The sequence below is a fragment of the Papio anubis genome, chromosome 18 (genome assembly GCF_008728515.1).
Source record: "Papio anubis isolate 15944 chromosome 18, Panubis1.0, whole genome shotgun sequence".
Classification (NCBI taxonomy): Eukaryota; Metazoa; Chordata; class Mammalia; order Primates; family Cercopithecidae; genus Papio; species Papio anubis.
Window position 1 is genome coordinate 21,478,797 of NC_044993.1, and position 20,893 is coordinate 21,499,689.

The 20,893-nt window shown below is 46.7% G+C and overlaps 2 protein-coding genes across 12 annotated transcripts in view; one reads left to right on the forward strand and one right to left on the reverse strand.

Moving 5' to 3' along the window:
• The first annotated feature begins 14 nt into the window (after positions 1–14).
• Positions 15–13,140, forward strand: SLC7A6OS (solute carrier family 7 member 6 opposite strand). Its single transcript, XM_003917090.5, has 5 exons — positions 15–239; positions 360–638; positions 6,783–6,989; positions 8,855–8,975; positions 9,912–13,140. The coding sequence occupies exons 1-5, from the start codon at positions 48–50 to the stop codon at positions 10,040–10,042; spliced, it is 930 nt and encodes a 309-aa protein (XP_003917139.1). The 5' UTR covers positions 15–47; the 3' UTR covers positions 10,043–13,140.
• The window catches only part of SLC7A6 (solute carrier family 7 member 6), a 42,690-nt gene continuing 31,316 nt past the window's right edge, over positions 9,520–20,893 (reverse strand). For 8 of the 11 annotated variants that reach the window (XM_017953710.3, XM_009196751.3, XM_017953715.2 and 5 more), the window contains 6 exons: positions 20,387–20,510; positions 20,057–20,160; positions 16,519–16,615; positions 14,805–14,954; positions 14,508–14,691; positions 9,520–14,081 (listed from right to left, as the gene is read on the reverse strand). In XM_017953710.3, the coding sequence (XP_017809199.1) occupies positions 13,987–14,081; positions 14,508–14,691; positions 14,805–14,954; positions 16,519–16,615; positions 20,057–20,160; positions 20,387–20,510 (754 nt within the window). In that variant the 3' untranslated portion in view covers positions 9,520–13,986. The remainder of the gene's footprint in view (positions 14,082–14,507; positions 14,692–14,804; positions 14,955–16,518; positions 16,616–20,056; positions 20,161–20,386; positions 20,511–20,893) is intronic. The other 3 variants (XR_004179657.1, XR_004179656.1, XR_004179658.1) reach the window with 3 other exon arrangements.

Genomic DNA, 20,893 nt, shown 5'->3' on the forward strand with positions numbered 1-20,893 from the left:
ATCCCATCACACCCCGCGCGTTCCCACAGTGCTCAGCGGCAGCCACTATGGAGGCCGGCAGGACAGCTGTGCTGCGGGTGAAACGGAAGCGCAGTGCGGAGCCAGCCGAGGCTCTCGTGCTCGCTTGTAAACGCCTCCGGAGCGACGAGGTCGAGTCGGCGGCACAGAAGACGTCGGAGGGTTTGGAGAGAGCAGCGGAGAATAATGTCTTCCACTTGGTGGCCACTGTGTGCTCCCAGGTATTGGGCGTGGTGCAGTGATGTGGAGGGCATCTTAGGGTGCAGCCGTTAGGAAACCCGATCCCTGACCCGCTCGCGAACTCCTGCTTACGCTGGCCTCCCTCCCCTGTTGTCCCCTAGGAGGAACCAGTCCAGCCTCTCCTGCGGGCAGTTCTGCGCCCGTCACGGGACAGCCAGCAGCGTGTACGCTGCAATCTCCGCGCCTCGGCTCGGGAGATCCGGCAGGAGGGCCGCTACCGGGTGGTTTCCAGCCGCCGATCCTTGGGGACCACCTCGAGCGGCCAGGAGTCCGAGTACACGCCGGGGAACCCAGAAGCCGCCGGGGACTCGGGCTTTCAGTTGTTAGACCTTGTCCACGAGGAGGGAGAACCTGAAGCCGCCGCTGCAGGCTCCTGCAAAGTGAGTACGCCTCGGAAGGTGGTCGCTGGGCTTCTCAGGACGGTAATGCCAGAAGACTGGGCCCAGTAACAGCACAGTTTCATCTTAAGGGGATGCATGATCCATCCGGCTTGACGGCCTCATTTTACAATTTTGGTTATTCATCCAACATGTGTTTACTACGTGCTTACTAAATGCCAGGTATTTTTTTTAGATTCTGTGGATACAGCAGTGTGAACCTAACTTGCAGGTAAACAGGAACAGTAAACAAGTCAACTCAGTGTCAGATGATGATAAGGGATGTAAGGAGGCGGGGAGACAAAGCAGAAAGAGTTGTGCCACTTCAGTGAGAGTGTCACTGAGAAAATGACATTTGAGTGAAGACTTGCAGAAGGTGAATGGCAGGGCATTCCACATATAGAGAGGACTTCTAGGCAGAGAACCTGAAAGTAAAGAGGCTCTGAAGCCGAGTTTCCCTACTCCTTGCAAGGTGCCTGGAGCCCGGTGAGCTAGAGGAGAGCAGTAAGGAATCTGAGGGGAGGAGTGCCTGCTAGACACTCTAGGTACTTGTAAGGAAATGTCTTTACAAGTCCTTTCAGCCTGACTGAGATGGGGTCACTGGAGCAAAGCAGAGAGAGAGCAGGTAGGAAAATTGATCAAAGAGAGCTTAAAGGAATAGTTCTGGGTAGCATACCCAGTTTGAGGTAGATTGAGGTCTAGAATGCAAGTCTTCTAACATTTAATCCAGTGCTTTTCTTTATATTACATTTGCTAAATTCAGTTGCACTCACTTCCAGAAGAAGTCTATTACATGCAGCGAAACTACAGAAATGGAAAATTTTCCTCCAGGCTGGGCACAGTAGCTGACGCCAGTAGTCCTAGCACATAGGAAGGCCCAGGCGGGAGGAACACCTGAGCCTAGAGAGGTCAAGGCTACAGTGAGCCATGATTGTGCGGCAGTGGCATTTCAGCCTAGGTGACAGAGTGAGGCCCTGTCTCAAAAAAAATAAAATAAAATTCTTCTTGTAATCCCAGCGCTTTGGGAGGCTGAGGCAGGAGGGTCGCTTGAGACCAGCCTGGGCAATAAAGCAAGACCTTGTCATTACAAAAAGAAAAAGAAAATTAGCTGGGCATGGTGGCATGCACTTGTAGTGCTAGCTACTGGGGAGGCTGGGGTAGGAGGATCATTTAAACTCAGGAATTAGAGATTGCAGTGAGCTATGATCAAATCACTGCCCTCTGGTTTGGGCAACAGAGCAAGATACTGTCTCTAAAAAGAAACAGAAAATTCTCAACATAAGGTGTGCCTTTTTTTTTTGAGTTGGACTCTTACTCTGTGGCCCAGGCTGGAGTGCATTGGCATGATCCCGGCTCACTGCAACCTCCAACTCCCGGGTTCAAGCAATTCTCCTGCCTCAGCCTCCCACATAGCTGGGATTACAAGTGTGAGCCACCACATCCGGCTAACTTTTGTATTTTTAGTAGAGACGGGGTTTCGCTATGTTGGCCAGGCTGGTTTCAAACTCCTGGCCTCAAGTGATCCGCCCACCTCAACCTCCCAAAGTGCTGGGATTACAGGCATGAGCCACTGCACCCAGCCAATGTGCCCTCTCTTGATAAACATTTTTATAGAACTCAATCATTTTTGAAACTTAAAAAATTACAATTCAAAATGAATCCACAAGCAACAAGCAAATGGTACTACTGTAATTGTTTATTGTTGTTGTTTTTGTTTTGTTTTGAGATGGAGTCTCGCCCTTGTCGCCCAGGCTGTAGTGCAGTGGCGCGATCTTGGCTCACTGCAGCCTCCACCTCCTGGGGGTTCAAGTCGTTCTCATGCCTCAGCCTCCCGAGTAGCTGGGATTACAGGCATGAGTCACCACATCCAGCTAATTTTGTATTTTTAGTAGAGACAGGGTTTCACCATGTTGGCCAGGCTGGTCTTGAACTCCTGACCTCAGGTGATCCACCCACCTCGGCCTCCCAAAATGCTAGGATTACAGGCATGCGCCACCGTGCCTGGCTGGTGCTAGTGTAACTGGATAGCAAATTGTGTATGATGTCCATAGCAACATCTTTCACCAAAACATTCCAGACTAATGCATGACTTATAAAATGTGTACAGTAAACTAATGCTCAGTGGAATTGAATCAAGTAAATAGTTCATTAGGCCGGGCAGAAAACTAGGAGATAAACTGATGATGGATATGAACAGAGATTTTTCCAGTAAAGCAATACCGACTCTAAACATACCAAAAATGTTTGCATAAAGTAATTATAGGGGGAAAAATGAATTTTTTTTTTTTTTTTTTTTTGAGACGGAGTCTTGCTCTGTGCCCCAGGCTGGAGTGCAGTGGCGTGATCTCGGCTCACTGCAAGCTCCGCCCCCCCGGGTTCACGCCATTCTCCTGCCTCAGCCTCCCAAGTAGCTGGGACTACAGGCGCCCACCACCTCGCCCGGCTAATTTTCTTGTATTTTTAGTAGAGACGGGGTTTCACCGTGTTAGCCAGGATGGTCTCGATCTCCTGACCTCGTGATCCGCCCGTCTCGGCCTCCCAAAGTGCTGGGATTACAGGCTTGAGCCACCGCGCCCGGCCAGAAAAATGAATTTAAGCTTGAAGCATGCTTGAGGTTTTATGCATACTAGACTAGCAGGAAAAAAGTAGTTGATAGCACTGCTGGCAAGGCAGTGATTAAAAGTGTATACAATTGTAGGAATAAAATTGATGCAAGCCTTTTGGAAAACAGCATGGCTTTACAGGGGTGGGAGCCATATTTTTACATCTGTAAACTTATTATTGTTTGGATCTAAAGTCATGCATAATCTAGGAAAATTTTAAAATTAAAAATTTCTAAGGAAATTTTAAAATGACAGCATTTCTGTTATGCTACAATGAATTTTTCCTTAAATTGACATAATTTACATTTTAAGCAAATAAATTCCTATTAGATAAATTCAATAGGAAATTTAAAAATTAAAGGACTTCAGTTCCTTTTAACTAGTAATCTCACCTCCAAGATTTATCCTAGGGAAATAATTCAGCAGAAGCAAATAGCTAAGCTATGATTTAACGAAAGCTACCATTGATTGACTAAGTGATTATGTCAAATAGTGTGTTAGGTACTTGTTATATTTTCTTTTAATTAACTCATTTAATCCTCACAAAACCCTTATGAGTTAGATACTTACATCTCCATTTTCAAATGCAGGAAATGGCACATTCATTGCAACACTATACGTGGAGGTTAAAAATTGTATCCAAGAGATTGACACATGTAACTGTCTGGACCCTTAGAACTGATAACCGTGAAGACTGGTTGTAGGGGAAAATATATATGTTTAACAGTACAAAATGCTGTGTGTAGTGTAACTGAAAATATGGGCTGGGCTCAGTGGTTCACACCTGTAGTCCCAACACTTTGGGAGGCCAAGAAAGAAACACTTGAGCCCAGGAATTCAAGGCTGCAGTGAGCCATGATCATATTGCCACCTTCCAGCCTGGGCGACAGAGCAAGACCCTGATTCTGAGTGAATGAATGAATGAATGAATACACATAGACATAGACTTTAAAATAATTTTCAGCAAGGGCACGGTGGGTTACTCCTATAATCCTAGCACTTTGGGAGGCTAAGGCAGGAGGATTGAGGCCTGAAGTTCGAGACCATCCTGAGCAACATAGCAAGACTCCATCTCTGCAGAAATAATAATAATTATTTTTCTTCTAGCTAAGAGCAGTGGTGCACACCTTTAGTCCCAGCTACTCAGGAGTTTGAAACAGAAAGATCACCTAAGGCTCGGAGTTAAAAGCCAGTGTGGGCAACATAGTGAAAACCGCCTCTTTAAGCAATAATAGGCGGGTACGGTGGCTTATGCCTGTGATACCAACACTTTGGGAGGCCAAGGTGGGTGGATCATGAGGTCAGGAGTTTGAGACCAGCCTGACCAACATGGTGAAACCCCGTCTCTACTAAAAATACAAAAATTGGCCAGGCATGGTGATGCGCACTTGTAATCGCAGCTACTCAGGAGGCTGAGGCAGGAGAATTGCTTGAACCCGGGAGGCAGAGGTTGCAGTGAGCCAAGATTGCGCCGTTGCACTCAAGCCTGGGCGACAAGAGCGAAACTCCATCTCAAAAAGAAAAAGAAAATAATTTATACTCATTATAGGAAATTTGAAAAAATACAACAAAGGAGAAAATCTCCCATTTTACTACCAACCCAAAAGTAGGTAGAATAGAACTGGTTTCTTTCCTTGTACAAAATTCTGTATCTGTCATTTTTCTGTATTGCTACTCCTGTACTATTTTTTGAGACAGCATCTCGCTCTGTTGCCCAGGCTGGAGTGCAGTGGCATGATCACAGCTCGGTGCAGCCTCCACCTCCTGGGCTCATGTGATCCTCCTGCCTCAGCCTCTTGAGTAGCTGGAACCACAGGCCTGTGCCACCACACCCAGCTAATTTTTGTATTTTTTGTAGAGACTGGGTTTTGCCATGTTGCCCAGGCTAGTCTCAAACTCCTGGGCTCCAACATTCCTCCCACCTTGGCTTCCCAAAGTGATTACAGGCATGAGCCACTGTGCCCAGCAATCTTGTATTTTAATGGCTGCATAATTTGACTGAGTGGAGGGACTCGTGGATTGGAGCCAGAACTTTTGTAATAGGTAGCTTTAAGTTTGCTCAAGAGCCTGCAGAAAAACTGGCATCTCTAGTTTTTGACTTAGGAGCAAGGAAGAATTCCTTAGTCTGTAAATTATAGCATTGGTCTCCCCTTATAAGCCTCGGTCGTGGGATCCTCCCCATTTTCCTGCATGGTGTCTGCTTGGAGCTGTGCAGTGTCCTCTGATGAACCTATCAAGAGGAGCCATCTGCAGCATTTCCCTGTGGTTAACAAACTGACCCATGCCACCAGGCCCCTGGATGACACAGCCTGTCAGCACTGGAGCACATCTTACCTGGGCCATTTCTGTTCAAGGGCATTGCATTTCAAACTGTTCTTTCCAGTAGAAAGACTATAGGTGAGCCCATTCCCAATTTGTGGTTAAAAGTGGGATGTAAATATATGGCAAGCCAAATGATGGGCAGTGGTAGAGGTCACCAGGAAACACCTGTTGGCTTCTACAGGAGGCCACACAGAGACTCATTTCAGGTTCAGCCATAGGGGTGCTACTGTGTGCCTACTGATCCCCAAAGAGAGAACATTGTGTATTACCAAAGGATCTCAGAAGACCTGTAGAAGCAGGTCTGACTCAGAGCTTGGGGTCAAGACTGGCCAGGTCTTCTGTCTTTCCCCTCTCCTTAGGCCAGTCTTCACATATTTTTTTTTTCTTTCATTGTTTTAAGACAGGTCTCACTCTGTCACCCAGGATGGAGTACAGTGGCATGATCACCGCTCTCTGCAGCCTCAACCTCCCGAGTACCTAGGACTACAGGTGCACACCACCACACACAGCTAATTTTTGTATTTCTTTGTAGAGGCGGGGGTTTTGCCATGTTGCCCAGGCTGTTCTTGAGCTTCTGGCCTCAAGCAATTTGTCCACCTTGGCTTCCTGAAGTGTTGGGATTATAGGTGTGAGAGCCGAGCACAAAAGAGCAGGAGGCTATTTTGTAGGTTTCTATCTTAAAATAAGAACTACACAGTAATTTTACAGAGATTCTTGATTATTTAATGTAATAACTAGTTAAAAGACTAGGAATTCATGGGGATAAGAATCTTGACCACAACACTATGGAACTGTGGCTGGGCAAGGTGGCTCACGCCTGTAATCCCAGCACTTTGAAAGGCCAAGGTGCGCAGATTTCTTGAGGTCAGGAGATCAAAACCATCCTGGCTAATACGGTGAAACCCCATCTCTACTAAAAACACAAAAAATTAGCCGGGTGTGGTGGCACATGCCTGTAGTCCCAGCTATTTGGGAAGCTGAGGCAGGAGAAACACTTGAACCCGGGAGGCAGAGGTTGCAGTGAGCCAAGATCATGCCACTGCACTCCAACCTGGGCGACAGAGCAGAGTGAGACTCCCGCTCAAACACACACACACACACACACACACACACACAAACTGTAGGGAGCCTTCCTTCACCCAACTTATAGGTTCCTCCTCATGGAACATCATGTTTTGGGTCATGCATGTGTGTGTGTGTGTAATCTGTGGTTTCTTTACAGACATCTGACCCAGATGTGATCCTCTGCAATTCTGTAGAGTTGATCCGTGAGCGATTGACTGTGTCTGAGGATGGACCTGGAGTCAGGCACCAGGAAGAACAAAAACACGATGACTATGTGTATGACATTTACTACTTGGAGACGGCCACTCCAGGCTGGATTGAGAATATCCTCTCTGTGCAGCCCTACAGCCAAGAGTGGGAGCTGGTAAGGGGGCCCATGAGGAGAGGGGGCTTGAGGCATCCTAGCTCTTTCTCTAATCAGAATGCTTTGCTTCCCTGGGCTCCACTCCTGATCAACATTGTCCTTAGTTCTTTTCCTCCTTAAAAAGAAAAATTTACTCTAAGTGCCATTTAGGCACCTGACTTTATAGTACAGGGAATTTTGGGAAAGATCATCTTAGATTGATAATTTTTACATTAACGAACATTTTAGAAGGTTTGCAACATCATCTTTATTGTTTATAGCTATCCATTCTTGGGGGGAAATATGTATATAGGACTTATGAATAAGATAAAGACAAGATAAAACCAGAAATTCTTAATGTGAATGACAACAAAACCTATTTTTTAATTCGTACCTTAGAAGTAGAGAAAACTTTGCATGAAGGAAGCTAACAACCTGACATTATTATTTTTTTTTCTTTTTTGAGACAAGGTCTCACACTGTCACCCAAGCTGGACTGCAGTGTTGCTATCTGAGCTCACTGCAGCCTCTGTCTCCCAGGCTCAAGCCATCCTCCCATCTCAGCCTCCCAAGCAGCCAGCCAGGAGTACAGGCATGCACCATAATGCCCAATTTTTGTTGATTTTTTTGTAGAGGCAGGGTCTCACTGTGTTGTCCGGGCTGGTCTTGTGGTCTTGAACTCCTGGGCTCAAGTGATCCTCCCACCTTGGCCTCCCAAAGTGCTGGGATTACAGCTATGAGCCACCACACCTAGCTGACACCATTATCTTTTTTTTTTTTTTTTTTTTTTTTTTTTTTGAGATGGAGTCTTGCTCTGTCACCCAGGCCGGAGTGCAGTGGCACCATCTTGGCTCATTGCAACCTCCCCCTCCTGGGTTCAAGCGATTCTCCTGCTTCAGCCTCCCGAGTAGCTGGGATTACAGGTACATGCCACCACACCTAGCTAATTCTTGTATTTTTAGTAGAGACAGGGTTTTACCACGTTGCCTAGGCTGGTCTCAAACTTCTGACCTCAAGTGATCTGCCCACCTCAGCCTCCCAGAGTCCTGGGATTACAGGCGTGAGCCACTGCGCCTGGCCTATTCTTAAATTCTAAAATGATTAACAAGAAAACTTAAGGTGGCACCTAACTGTCATGCTTAGACTGTAATCGAGAAGCACTATATCCTGCACCTGCGTTAGGACAGAGAGTTGCAGTCAGGTACCCACCTTGGACCACTGCATGGCCCTTCCTCCTGCCTTTCTGCACCTCTTATGCTTGGGTTTTGGTTTTGACCTTTGGAATTTTTTTTTTTTTTTTTTTTTTTTTTGAGACGGGAGTCTCGCTCTGTCACCCAGGCTGGAGTGCAGTGGCCAGATCTCGGCTCACTGCAAGCTCCGCCTCCCGGGTTCACGCCATTCTCCTGCCTCAGCCTTCCGAGTGGCTGGGACTACAGGCACCCGCCACCTCACCCGGCTAGTTTTTTGTAATTTTTAGTAGAGACGGGGTTTCACCGTGTTAGCCAGGATGGTCTCGATCTCCTGACCTCGTGATCCGCCCGTCTCGGCCTCCCAAAGTGCTGGGATTACAGGCTTGAGCCACCGCGCCCGGCCTGACCTTTGGAATTTAAAGGAATCGCTCAGAGCCATCACTTCTCTTTTCCTTGTGTTCCCTTCTCATGGAGTTCAGCGTGTCCTATCATTCTGGAGCTGGACTCTGGGTGGAAGGAGGCTATTATCTCCCTCTCATAGCCTCTTGTGCAACGAAGTCAAACTAACTCCTAGTCTGCAGTTTTTTCACATGGCACTTTTACATGACATCCCTCCAACTGGTATGCTAACAACTTCCCCCTGAGCATAACCTTAGAGGTTTTGATTTGGACTCATGTTTGTGTTGAGATGTGTAGGTGAATGATGATCAAGAACCAGAGGACATTTACGACGATGAAGATGATGAGAACAGTGAGAATAACTGGCGCAATGAGTACCCAGAGGAGGAGAGCAGTGATGGAGATGAGGATTCCAGAGGTGGGTGGCAGCCCCAGACGGGGAGGGACTGGTAGGATCTGAGACTGAGGTGCAGGCATAGTTGACAGGTGCATCTTAACTGCCTTTCCTTCTCTGCCATTGAGCAATTCGTGCTGTAGGACACCCAAAGACCAGTGTTTCCCAGGGGCCTCCTGGGGGTGTAATAATCCATCAGGCCTGGGTTCAAATCTGTAGTTGTCATTACTTTGCTGTGGCTCTTAGGCAGTTACTTCACCTCACTGAGCCTCATTTTCTCTGCAGATGAGATGGTTCTATATGAATTTTGGTGGTTGAGATTGTGTAAAATATGTAGCTCATTGTCTCTTTCCCTGCCCCAGTCAAGAAACCAAGGAAGAGAGAGGTTTGCCAGTAGGAATAAGCCCAGAGTTTTCACAAATCAGTTATCTAACTTCTCAAAAAACTGCTGCATGTACAACTGTTTTGAGAAAGATGCAACACAGACATAATACCTGGGGGAAGAAGAAAGAAAGATGACCTGACAACATAATTCCTGTGGTAACTATGTTAAAGAAGGTAGAAGAAGGCCCAAAAAAAGAATTTATTGGTGTCTGACAACAGAGAAATGAAACAAACAATTGAATATTCTATTGGAGAGGTTTGTCAATAACACGTTAAAAGGAGAAAGGTACAAAAATATTTACAATATGACTACAACTGTTACAACAACAAAAAAAATACTATACGGAGGGGAGAAGTGACAAAATACTCCAGTGTGAAGGAACTTGTTTTAGATGATAGGAAAGTGATTGCTTCTTTTAAAAAAAAAAAAAAATTCTATATGCTTTATTTTCTTTATTGAGCAAGCATTTTGCATTACAATCGGGAACAAAAGTAGACCTTTCTGAGAAGAGAAGGGGTTCCTGCAGTAGCCTAGGAAAATCACATTTAGAATCCATTCCCGGGATCTCATTCTAGGCTCTGCTGACTACAACAGCCTGAGTGAGGAGGAAAGAGGCAGCAGCAGACAACGGATGTGGAGCAAATACCCTCTGGATGTGCAGAAGGAGTTTGGCTATGACAGCCCCCACGACCTGGATTCAGACTGATCGTCTTGTGATGTCCAGCCATGAGGTTCTGCCACAAGCCCTTGAGGGCTCTGAGTCCAGGGTTAACTGCCCTGCTGACATCCTCTTAGGTTTCCTAGCTTAACACGTGCAAGGAAAAGCATATCAAGCATGTCAGGCAGCACCATCCTACCACAGTGAAAACTTATGTTAAAGGAGTAAGTCTTTTCCACTTATAGTAGGGCCCTTTTGCCTCAATCAAAAGTGACCCTACAGTTTGAAAGAAAAAAAAAAATGTGTAAAAAGGAAGGTTTCTTTAGCTTTAGCTTCTTGGCCCAGGAATTTTTCCTGGCATTCAGGTGCTGTGCTGAAACCACAAGGGAAGGAGAGGTTCCCGTTTGATTAGCAGTAAGTTTCTGCTCTGCCATACCACCAGGCTGCTTGCCTCTGGGAAAACCCTGTTCCTTTTGATCGAATCTAAAAGGGGGACTGTGGGTCCCTTGTAGCAACACAGACTGGATAGTAATGGCCATTAGGGCAGAAAGCAGTCTGTGTGAGCTGTGGGAGATTTCAGTTAACAGCTATTTAGGCTTCCAAACTCTGGTAATAGTTGTGAAATGACTGACTGACTTCCTTTGGCAGTGGGGCCAGGAAACAATGTGTATGAATGTGATACATGTGTTTAGTAAAGTCTAGCTTTGAACATGGAAGAAAGTAATTCTTTTAAAGTCTTTTAAATCTGAATATCTAAAACGGAGTGGTAGGGAGACCGAAGTTTCAGCATTGATTATAAATACCAAGGACTTAAAGCAAAGGAGGAAAAACAAAGCACATTCTGAACTTAGCTTTCCACTGAGTAACGTTTACTCTTCACAGCACTCACCACAAAAACAAACTACCATCAGCAGGCTCAGTTTTATTACCACAACTTGTATCTCTTGTAAGCACACTCTGTTCCTATGCCTTTCCAAACCATAGCTGCCTTAACTGACTGCCTTGGTGTTTATTCTAGTGTAACATTGTCCAGTAGAACTATCTGCAGTGAAGCTGTGTTCTGTGTCTGCGCTGTGTAGTAGTAGACACAGGTGGCTGCTAAGCACTTGAAATGTGATTAGCGCAACTGAAGCGAAACTGAGCTTTAGTTTTATTTCATTTTAATGTAATTAGCTACATGTGGCTAGTAGCTATTTCGGACAACAGAACATTCAGCTAGGGCTGTGCCCTCATAGCCTGTGAGTGTCTCTGACTCACTGTCATGGGGGAAGGGAATTTACACAGGGAGATGCCTTCTTGCCGCCTCTTTTAGGATTTCCTAAGTATCTCTCCTTCATCCTACCTGCCATCACTTTATGTCCATTTTCTAAATGTTTACCTACACTAGCTCTTATCTACATGGAGTTATTCAACCTGCCGAAGTGATTAAATTCTGTGTACACAGGCCCTACATATTGCAGCTAATTAAAACAACAAACATCCTAGGTATGCACAAAGGTATAATTCAACATTATAACAGGCAGCAACTTGTATGTCTAATATTAGACATCTCGTTTTCTGTCTGTAGACATAGAAACAAAGGATTGAAAGCCATTCTTGGACTCACAGCAACCAGGTGAAAAAACAAAACACTGCTGTTACAGTGTGCTCCCTGCCATTTATACTCATTAAGTTTCCCCAATATTAAAGGGCTGATAACTTAATAAACCATACTCACTGCAAAAGGGATAAGCACACCAGGAGAAGGATTTAAGGAGACAGACAACAAAGAGCTGGCAGAAATTAATTCCACCCTGAAGCTTGAGTGCTGTAGGGATTGTCTGGCTTCGCTCCCAAAAAAGGGATCCTGGGAGAAGTCTGTATCCAGCACAAAGGGGAAGAATGCTGTCACCATCCAAAAATGAAAAGAGGATGACACGGCTCACTGAGCAAGTACTAGGGCACCTGGCATGTGAGGTCCTTGCTTTCCCTAGAAGCCACTGGGGGCGGGGGTGGGGGGCAGTAAATTCCTGGGCTTAGCTGGTTATCTGGTGGAGAAAGCTAAAGCTGGGGTCAGGGATCTTTCAAAGATCTTTAAAAGGCAAGCACATTTTGCTTAAAGGATTAGCTCCAGAGGAGCCCTGGGATGGGTGCCAGCTTGGCTCAGACAAAAGTCATGTTCTTAGAGTTCAGGCAAGTCAGCCTTTGCACAAGACACCCTGTCTTCGGGCAGGAATTTGCTGTACAAATCCCAAACCCATGACAGTAAGAATGTCACCCCATGCTTCACATATGCATTATGCTCTGAACCCAAGGCAACTGTGACCATGCTTTCTTCAATCTTTATTGAGCAAATACATGGCCAAGGTTATTCCCTTATCTGTGAGTGGGTGAAGAATGGTCAGAAAGGGAGGCTGCCTCACTGTTTACCAATTCCAAAACCTAAGAATAAGAAGCCCATGGGGTATGTCAAGCTAGCAGGTTTTTCTGGGCCCAGGATGACAGTGTCCGGGGGCATCACAAAACAGTTGTACAATCCAGTGCAGCCGTCCTGCTCATACAGTAAGATCCATTAGGCCAGAGCAGGCCTAACTTGGGTGGAGAACCCAGCCTGAGCACCAGAATTAGTTGCTTCCACTTGTGCAGCCTGCTGAAGAGCCCAACTCAGGTTGAAGCAGCTTTCCTCCCAGTCGTCACTGATCTCCACAGGGAGAAAACAGAAGTCCCCACAAGTACCAAGCTCTTCCTGAGACTGCAGCCACCACACCTCGGGGAAGGGGAGGCTGGCAGGAGAGGAGTACACTGTCCTGGTGACCCCACACCAAGGCGGCTCCAAGTGTAAACAAAGCCTGGTGCCAGGGACAGAAGGGGATGCAGTCTGATGTGAGGTTTTCAGAAAAAGTGAAATGACCTCTTCTAGCACCAGGGTGGGTTTGCTTGGGTCTGCACAGCAGTCCCTCACGCTTCCCTTACGGAGAGGTTATTTGATGACTTGGGCCCTTGAGATGTTCTCCAAGCCACTGACAGCTGAGAGAATTCAGGTGATCCACCTGAATTTCAGAAGTTTCAGCCCTCTTAAGAGTTCATAACAGAAACCCAGAGATTTACTGTCAGCTAGAACAAAGATGCAAGGTCTCAAGTAAAATAAAGGATTATCCTTCAAAACAGCCATATTAACAGACTTCTGACTTATGAATTTGTTCATCTGTCCTTGCTGGACCTGAGCCAAGTGCTTGTAACATGATCTATCTATATGCTAAAGTGTAACAGGTACGTGAGTAAAAAAATCTGTAAGGTTCATTGTTGCAGGTAAGACTCAATAGAAGATTGTGCTAAACAGCATAAAATCTGTGGTCAGAGTCTGACCCGATACCACAGACATTTCTGAGCCCAGAGGGACTCAGTTTTGGGTACTTTGAATTTTAAATACAATCAGCCTATTGCATCCTGTAGATGAAGAGACACTCATGCTTCGTTAGAACTGGTGTTCTGGACTAAATATCAATAAATAAGGAACTTTAACTCTCTCCCCAGGGAAGAATTTTGAGCTAGAGGAAGAAACGGTAGCATTTCAGGCCTTTAAAGTCAGGTGTTGGACCTGGTCAGAGGAAAACTTCCCATAGAGCAGCCCCTCTATAGGGACTCCTAGTTCAAATCTCAAATACCAAATTCAGAAGCCACCAGCCCTATCAACCTAGTATTCTCTCTTCCCCACTGCACCTTACCAAGTAAATACCTGTAAGAGCTGCCTCTACCTATCAGGAGTAAAACTAAATAACCATTCCCTTGTTCCCCAGTCTTCCCCCCACCCTCTGAAGCCCCCACCTTGAGGTTGGCCCAGATCCTGAGTCTCCTATAGCTTACCAAGAAGAGTGAGCACTGGCCCTGAGCCCCGTTATATGATGTGGGTCAAAAGGCTCCTTTAATTCAGGAGAGTTGGGCCTATAGAGTCTTGTTACCAGGATTTCGCTGTGTGGCCAGCCTTCCAGGCCTAGGAAAGCCACCTCTGACCTCTAGTCAGTTTTCATCTCATCCTTTTTCTCTTCGGTTACATCAAGCTCAGTCAGGACACAAAAGCAAAGGTGCTGGATGCCTCTGGTGATAGCAGCTGAATGAAAATAGAGCAAGCACAGGATTTAGTAAGTATCTAGCTACAGCCCTAACCTGAACACAAGGCTGACTGGTAACATTTATGGCTCCCTCCCCACCTGCCCCTTGAGTACTCTATATCAGGCTTTGCCCCTGTCTCCCAACAAGCCTCATCATCCTCTGCCCCATTCCCAGCCAGAGTCTGATGCATGACTCTTCTTCCCAGGTGATTTGTGTTGTCAGAAGGTAATGTTTTAGCCCCAAACTAGGACACGAAAATTAGAACTAAAGTGATCATGTCAAAATCAAAAGGGAAGTCGTCGACAGCTGGGTCTCATGGCCTCCAGCAAATTCTGAGTATGGGGAAGCTATTAGCCACCCCCCCACCTCTGCATGCGCATGCACACACAGCCGCCAGTGAGTAATGGGGCGCAGAGAAGCTCACCCAGGACATTCCGAATAAACAGTGGCCTCTGCGACTCCGGCAGGTAAACACCCATGAAGTAGAAAGGGACTCCAGAAAGGGCAATCGCAATGCCAATGAGGGAATTAATGGTGTCAGTGAAGAGGGGCACTATCACCAGAAACACGGAGCATATGCAGAACACGATGGGGAAAAACACGCTCAGCTGAAATAGAAGGGGTGAGATACTAAGTAACGTGGGGAGAGGAAACAGCTCATGGGCAAAAAGCCACCTGAGGGAGATGGCCCACCCCTTCTAGTCAGCCCAGAGCTGCTGACCTTGAGAGGCCGGGGCCTTTCGGGCTCCTTCCAGCGGAGGTAGAGCTGTCCAACAACAGACAGGCCCACGAAGAACCAGTAGCTGAAGCTGAAGTAGTTGATGAGCTGGAAAACATCCTCCACGATGAGGTAGATGAGCGTCATGGTGCACTGTGGGAAAGCGGTGGGGAGACAGGTGAGCATCGTCACCACCTCCACCCCCAGGAGACTCCCCCACCCAGCAGTCAGTACTAGATCTGATGCCGCTTCACCAGATTACCTCCAGCTCTTTTCATTGACCCCTTGGCATCAGATAGGTCCATCCTTGATGTACCCTGAGGTACATTAACCCTCAGGGTAGCAGCTTTCCCTCTTCTGTTGCAGCCATTCCTCCACGCAGTGCCTCCCCCTTGTTGCAAGCACTTTAGAAAAAGGCAGACACTGAGGCCTTCCTCACTTCAGTGCACCAACCTTAACATGGATTACACAGTGTCCTAGAGAAGGCTTAGACCTGGGTCCCAACTACCTGGCATACAAATGGGAGAAACGCCTTCAGAACCATCTCACTGTCCTGGGGCCTGAGAAATGCTAACTAGCAAAATGGATCCCTACCTATCTGGACTAAATAATGTCAATAAATAATGGAATATAACTCTCTCCCCATGGACAAATTTTGAGCCACAGGAAGAACTGGTAGCATTTCAGGCCTCTGAAGTCAGGTGTTGGACCTGGAAACTAGCAAAATGGATCCATCCAAACATATAACAGCATTAGCATCTGGAACAAAAGAATCCTAGAAGACAAGGATCAGGGCCTAGAGTCCTGGGACAAGGTCAAATGTGTTTAAATTTCAATAATCTTTTCATTACAAATTATCAACAAAGGATTTAAAACAAAATAGCTCATTCTATGGAGATAAGGGAGAACCCTGTATTAAGAAGAGAAGGCTGGGCATGGTGGCTCGTGCCTATAATCCCAGCACTTTGGGAGACCGAAGTGGCAGCTCACTGGAGCCCAGGAGCTCAAGACCAGCCTGGGCAACATGGTGAGACCTCATCTCTACAAAAAATAAATAAGCCAGGCTTAGTGGTATGTGCCTGTAGTCAGATAACTTCCTAAATTTATAAATTCAATGCTGACCCTGTCAAAATATCAAGAGGATTTTTCTATTATTTTGATGAATTGATAGAAAAGTTCATCAAGACAAATAAACGAATGTGAGAATTGCTAGGAAAATTCTAAGGGTGGGGGACTAAAGAAGTACGCTTGGTCCCTCTTTAGTTTTCAGATAGTCAGTATGAAGCTAAACTAAGGAGGCTTGGCACTGATGGGGAGGATGAGTTGAGATGGCACATTTAAGGGGCAGACAGTAATAACTGGCACATATTAAGGACCCTAAAAAATTAGCTATTATTACTTCTCTATGATAAAAGTTTGAAAACTGTGGAAAAATGGATTGTTCAGTAAACAATATTGGTGTAGCTGGCTGCCATTTGAGAAAAAATTAAGTGAATCCCCACCTTTCTCAACACTATGCTATAATATAAATTCCAGATTAATCCAAAATTTAAACTTAGTAAAACTATAAAAGAACTAAATGACAACAAAAAATGACCTGTTTTTCAAATCTTAGAGCAAGACCTTTCCCAGGGTCCCTCTTATTTAACAACTTAGCACAAATCAGAAGGAACAATGCACAGATCCGCCCAAGCCCCATGGTCCCGGCAAAACTTACATTGAACAGTAAAGCAGGGATAGGTGTAAAACGCTCAATGTGGATCATGGACAGAAGGTCAGGGAGATGGCCCTCCCGGGAGCCCACGAAGAACAACCTAGAAGGATGAGAAATGTGTCAGCGGGATCCTTTTACTCCTTTTACTCAGCAATACAACCACACTCCTCACTCAGACAAACTCAGCTCAGAGCCCCCCAGGAAAGCAGGACGCAGCCTCCCAGGAGCATCCCGGGTCCTTGGTGCATCACCAGTCCAACCTCCCCGCTCCCTGCTTCCTTACAGACTTTGCCTCCCTCTTCATCCCCGGGCACCTCACCACTACCCAGATGCCCCATCCACCATTGTCCACTGACCAACCGCCCAAGGCCTTCAGCTATGAGACCCACCATCACCCAGACACCCCCTCTTCTCTCAGCCACAGATACCTCACCAACATCCAATAGATGCCTCACCCTGCTGTCACCCACTAACAGACTCACCCAATCCATGCCACAGATTCATAGCTAACATAATGGCTTTTGAAGGGCAGCCAGATTTCTGTTCATGCCTTACATATATTTTCCCTGAGCTGATGTATGATACGCCAAGGCAAGACTGAGGGTCAAAGAGAAAACCCAGGCTGCCTTTCTACACCTAAAGAGCTCCACCAACTGGGAAAAAGACTGGCACAGTGGCCGGGCACGGGGGCTCACACCTGTAATCCCAGCACTCAGAGGCTGAGGCAGGCAGATCACCTGAGGTCGGGAGTTTGAGACCAGCCTGACCAACATGGAGAAACCCCATCTCTACTAAAAATACAAAATTCGCCAGGAGAGGCCAGGCGCGGTGGCTCATGCCTATAATCCCAGCACTCTGAGAGGCCGAGGTGGGCAGATCACCTGAGGTCAGAAGTTCAAGACCAGTCTGGCCATGGTGAAACCCCATCTCTACTAAAAATATAAAAAATTAGCCGGGCGTGGTGGTACACGCCTGTAATCCCAGCTACTCAGGAGGCTGAGGCAGGAGAATTGCTTGAACTCAGGAGGCAGAGGTTGCAGTGAGCCGAGATCGCACCGTTGTGCTCCAGCCTGGGCAACAAGAGTGAAACTCTGTCTCAAAAAAAAAAAAAAAAAAAAAAACTTAGCCAGGTGTGGTAGCACATGCCTGTAATCCCAGCTACTCAGGAGGCTGAAGCGAGAATCACTTTAATCCGGGAGGCGGAGGTTGCAGTGAGCCGAGATTGCACCATTGGACTCCAGCCTGGGCAACAAGAGCTAAACTCTGTCTCAAAAACAAACAAAAAAAGACTGGCGCAGAAATGAACTGCCCCTCAGCATGGTCAGCATCACCTTGGAGTACACGACACTCACTCGCTAGGCTAGAGGCTTGTGCCAAAACGCTTTGCAAGAGAAGAGATGCAAAGAAGGGTTGCCAGAAGCAAGTCGGTAGGTGGAGAAAACGAGCATGTGCAAAGGCAAAATGTGTGGAGGCATGAAAGAGCGTGGCCTTTTTGGAGGTTGATATAGAATGCCTAGAGCCCCAGGACAAGCTGTGTGAGAAGAGGGTGCTGGGAAGAACCTGCATGCAAGGCCACACTGTGGAGTCTGAACAAACACAGAGTCAGCTGTGGCTTTGAGGTAAGGGCCTGATTTGACACCGGTCTGGAGGGCAAACTAGAGGAGGGGAGGCTAGGGTGTCAGGGAAAGGCTAGACAAGAAGTCCATCTATCAAAACGAGGCTGAGCAAAGGGAAGATGACACTACTTTTTTTTTTTTTTGAGTCAGAGTCTCGCTCTGTCGCCCAGGCTGGAGTGCAATGGCACAATCTCAGCTCACTGCAACCTCCGCCTCCTGGGTTCAAGCAATTCTCCTGCCTCAGCCTCCCGAGTGGCTGGGACTACAAGCACATGCCACCATGCCCAGCTAATTTTTTTTTGTATTTTTAGTAGAGACAGGGTTTCACCATATTGGTCAGGCTGGTCTCGAACTCCTGACCTCAGGTGATCTTCCCGCCTCAGCCTCCCAAAGTGCTGGGATTACAGGCGTGAGCCCTGCGCCCAGCTGGACACTATGTTCTTTTACAAGGCCTTGACTTCTCTAATTCTTCGGTTGCCCCAGGGAGGCACAATACATGGACTGGTGTGTGAAAACCAGTAAAAAGAATGAACAGGACAAAACTCTTTTATTTTTCATCCTTCTCTGTGTTCATGTGGCAAATATTTATTGGATGACTATTATACCCCCGGCCCTGGGGACAACAACAGTTATAGGGTGAGTGGAAGAGAAATCAGGATACTTTCTTCTCAGGTATCTTATGTCATAGAAGCCATGGAGATCGTTTCAAAATTGGCAAGTGGTCAGCATCACTTGCTTCAGAGGTCCAATAGGATGAGGACTACAGACAGGCTAAGAAAGAGATAGCCTTAATAAGAATATTTTTCAGGTAGTAGAAGCCAAACTGTAACAGGTAGGAAAATGAATGAAAGTTGAAGCACAGACTGCTGTCTCACAAGTGCATCCAGGGCCAGGCATGGTGGCGCACGCCTTTAATCCCAGCTACTCGGGAGGCTAAGGTGGGAAGATCACTTGAGACCAGGAGTTTGAGACCAGCCTGGGCAACATAGTGAGACCCCAATCTCTCAAAAAAAATTAATTTAAAAACAAAAAGAAGTACATCCAGTAAGTGGGAAGAGGGCAGATGTGAAATGCTATTTTGTGACTCGCCTAAGTGGAGAGGAGAGAAGCTCATGGAGAGCTGGTCTCCAAGTGAGCACCCACCAAAGAGAAGGGCCAACTGATGAAGCAAACTGCTGAAGAGGGGAAGCGCTGGAACCCTGAGCCCAGGTAGGGTCTGCCAGGAAAGGCACACCTGCTCCTTCCTCTGCAACAACAGGAAGGACCAGCGCGCTTACTGATGTCTGCACAGAGAGGAGATCAGGAGACCTGATGGCCTCGGCATTTTCTGGGAAGTGAGGGGAAAAGTCTTTCTGTACACAGCACCAATAGCTGGGACACAGCAAGTGGTATTATGATTCACTGAAGAAATGAATCCCGGGGCTACAGCATAACCCACAAGGAGCCTAGAATCTGGTCCCTGCCTGAGTCACCACTCCAAGCTGTTGCCTTTCTCCCCTATACCTTTCATCAATCTGTCCTCATCTCAGATGGAAACATGAGCTACCAGTACATAAACATGAGCTACCAGCACATAAACATGAGCTACCAGCACATAAACATGAGCTACCAGCACACAAAATATGAGCTACCAGCACATAAACATGAGCTATCAGCACATAACATGAGCTATCAGCACACAATCTGTCCTCATCTCAGATGGAAACATGAGCTACCAGCACACAGATGTGCTACTTGCACAAAGGCAAGTACATGCCCACATATCAAACACACACACACATACACACACACACACACACACACACACACACACACACACACACACCCCGTATGCCCATGAGAAGAAGGGAAAAAAGAACTCTTACCCCGAAGCCCCAGAGAATGAAATATTGTGGTCTACTATCAGTGACACAGAGACACAGTACCTTGATGAAGCAAAGATGGATGCATTGAGGCCCCCAAAGCAGGACAGGGCAACAGCAATGGGGATGGTCCAGCTGAACATGCCAAACGTCTGGTCAGCAAATGTCTGGGGGCAGGGCACAGAAGAGGCACTTAAACAGGACAGGGTTTCATAATCCTCCTGCATCTACGATCTCGGAACAAATGCAATCACTGCTCAGCAGCCCACCCTCTAGCCTAGACTCATGACCTCATCCTGCAGAGCTGAGGAGAGTGCAGTAAGAGAGACTGAGCTGTGCAGGGTGGCTCAGCATCATGAGATGATGAACAAATGGGGATCCCAAGAGACTCACCACAGCCACGGCATCACTGCTAAGGACATCTGAAATGTTCAGCACTGTGTAATAGGCCACATTTGTCAGGATGTAGATGAGCGTCACAATTGGCATAGAAATCCCAATGGCCAAGGGCAAATTTCTGTCAGGACAAGTGAGAAAGGACTACCTAGAACCAACTTCTCCTTGGGAACAAAGTTTATCAAGTCTCCACTAGGATTTTCCTAACATTTCACAGTTCACTGGCCTCTGAGTCTTTGAGGCAGGCTCACCTTCCCCTTGACCCTGGGCTCTTTCTACTGAAAAAGAGAACTTTCTCTGTGAAGATAGCTCATGATAAATATTTGATCTTTGTCACAGTAGGGCCAGTGGGTCCCATTGGGTTTCATAATCCTCCTGCATCTATGATCTCAGAGGGACAGTGCAAGGAACAGTGTCCTGGGGACTAGATGCCAGGCTGGGGACCCAGCTGGCCAGAATAAGTTTTGGTTCTGTGGGCTGTAGTGTCAGCACCACAGTGCAAGG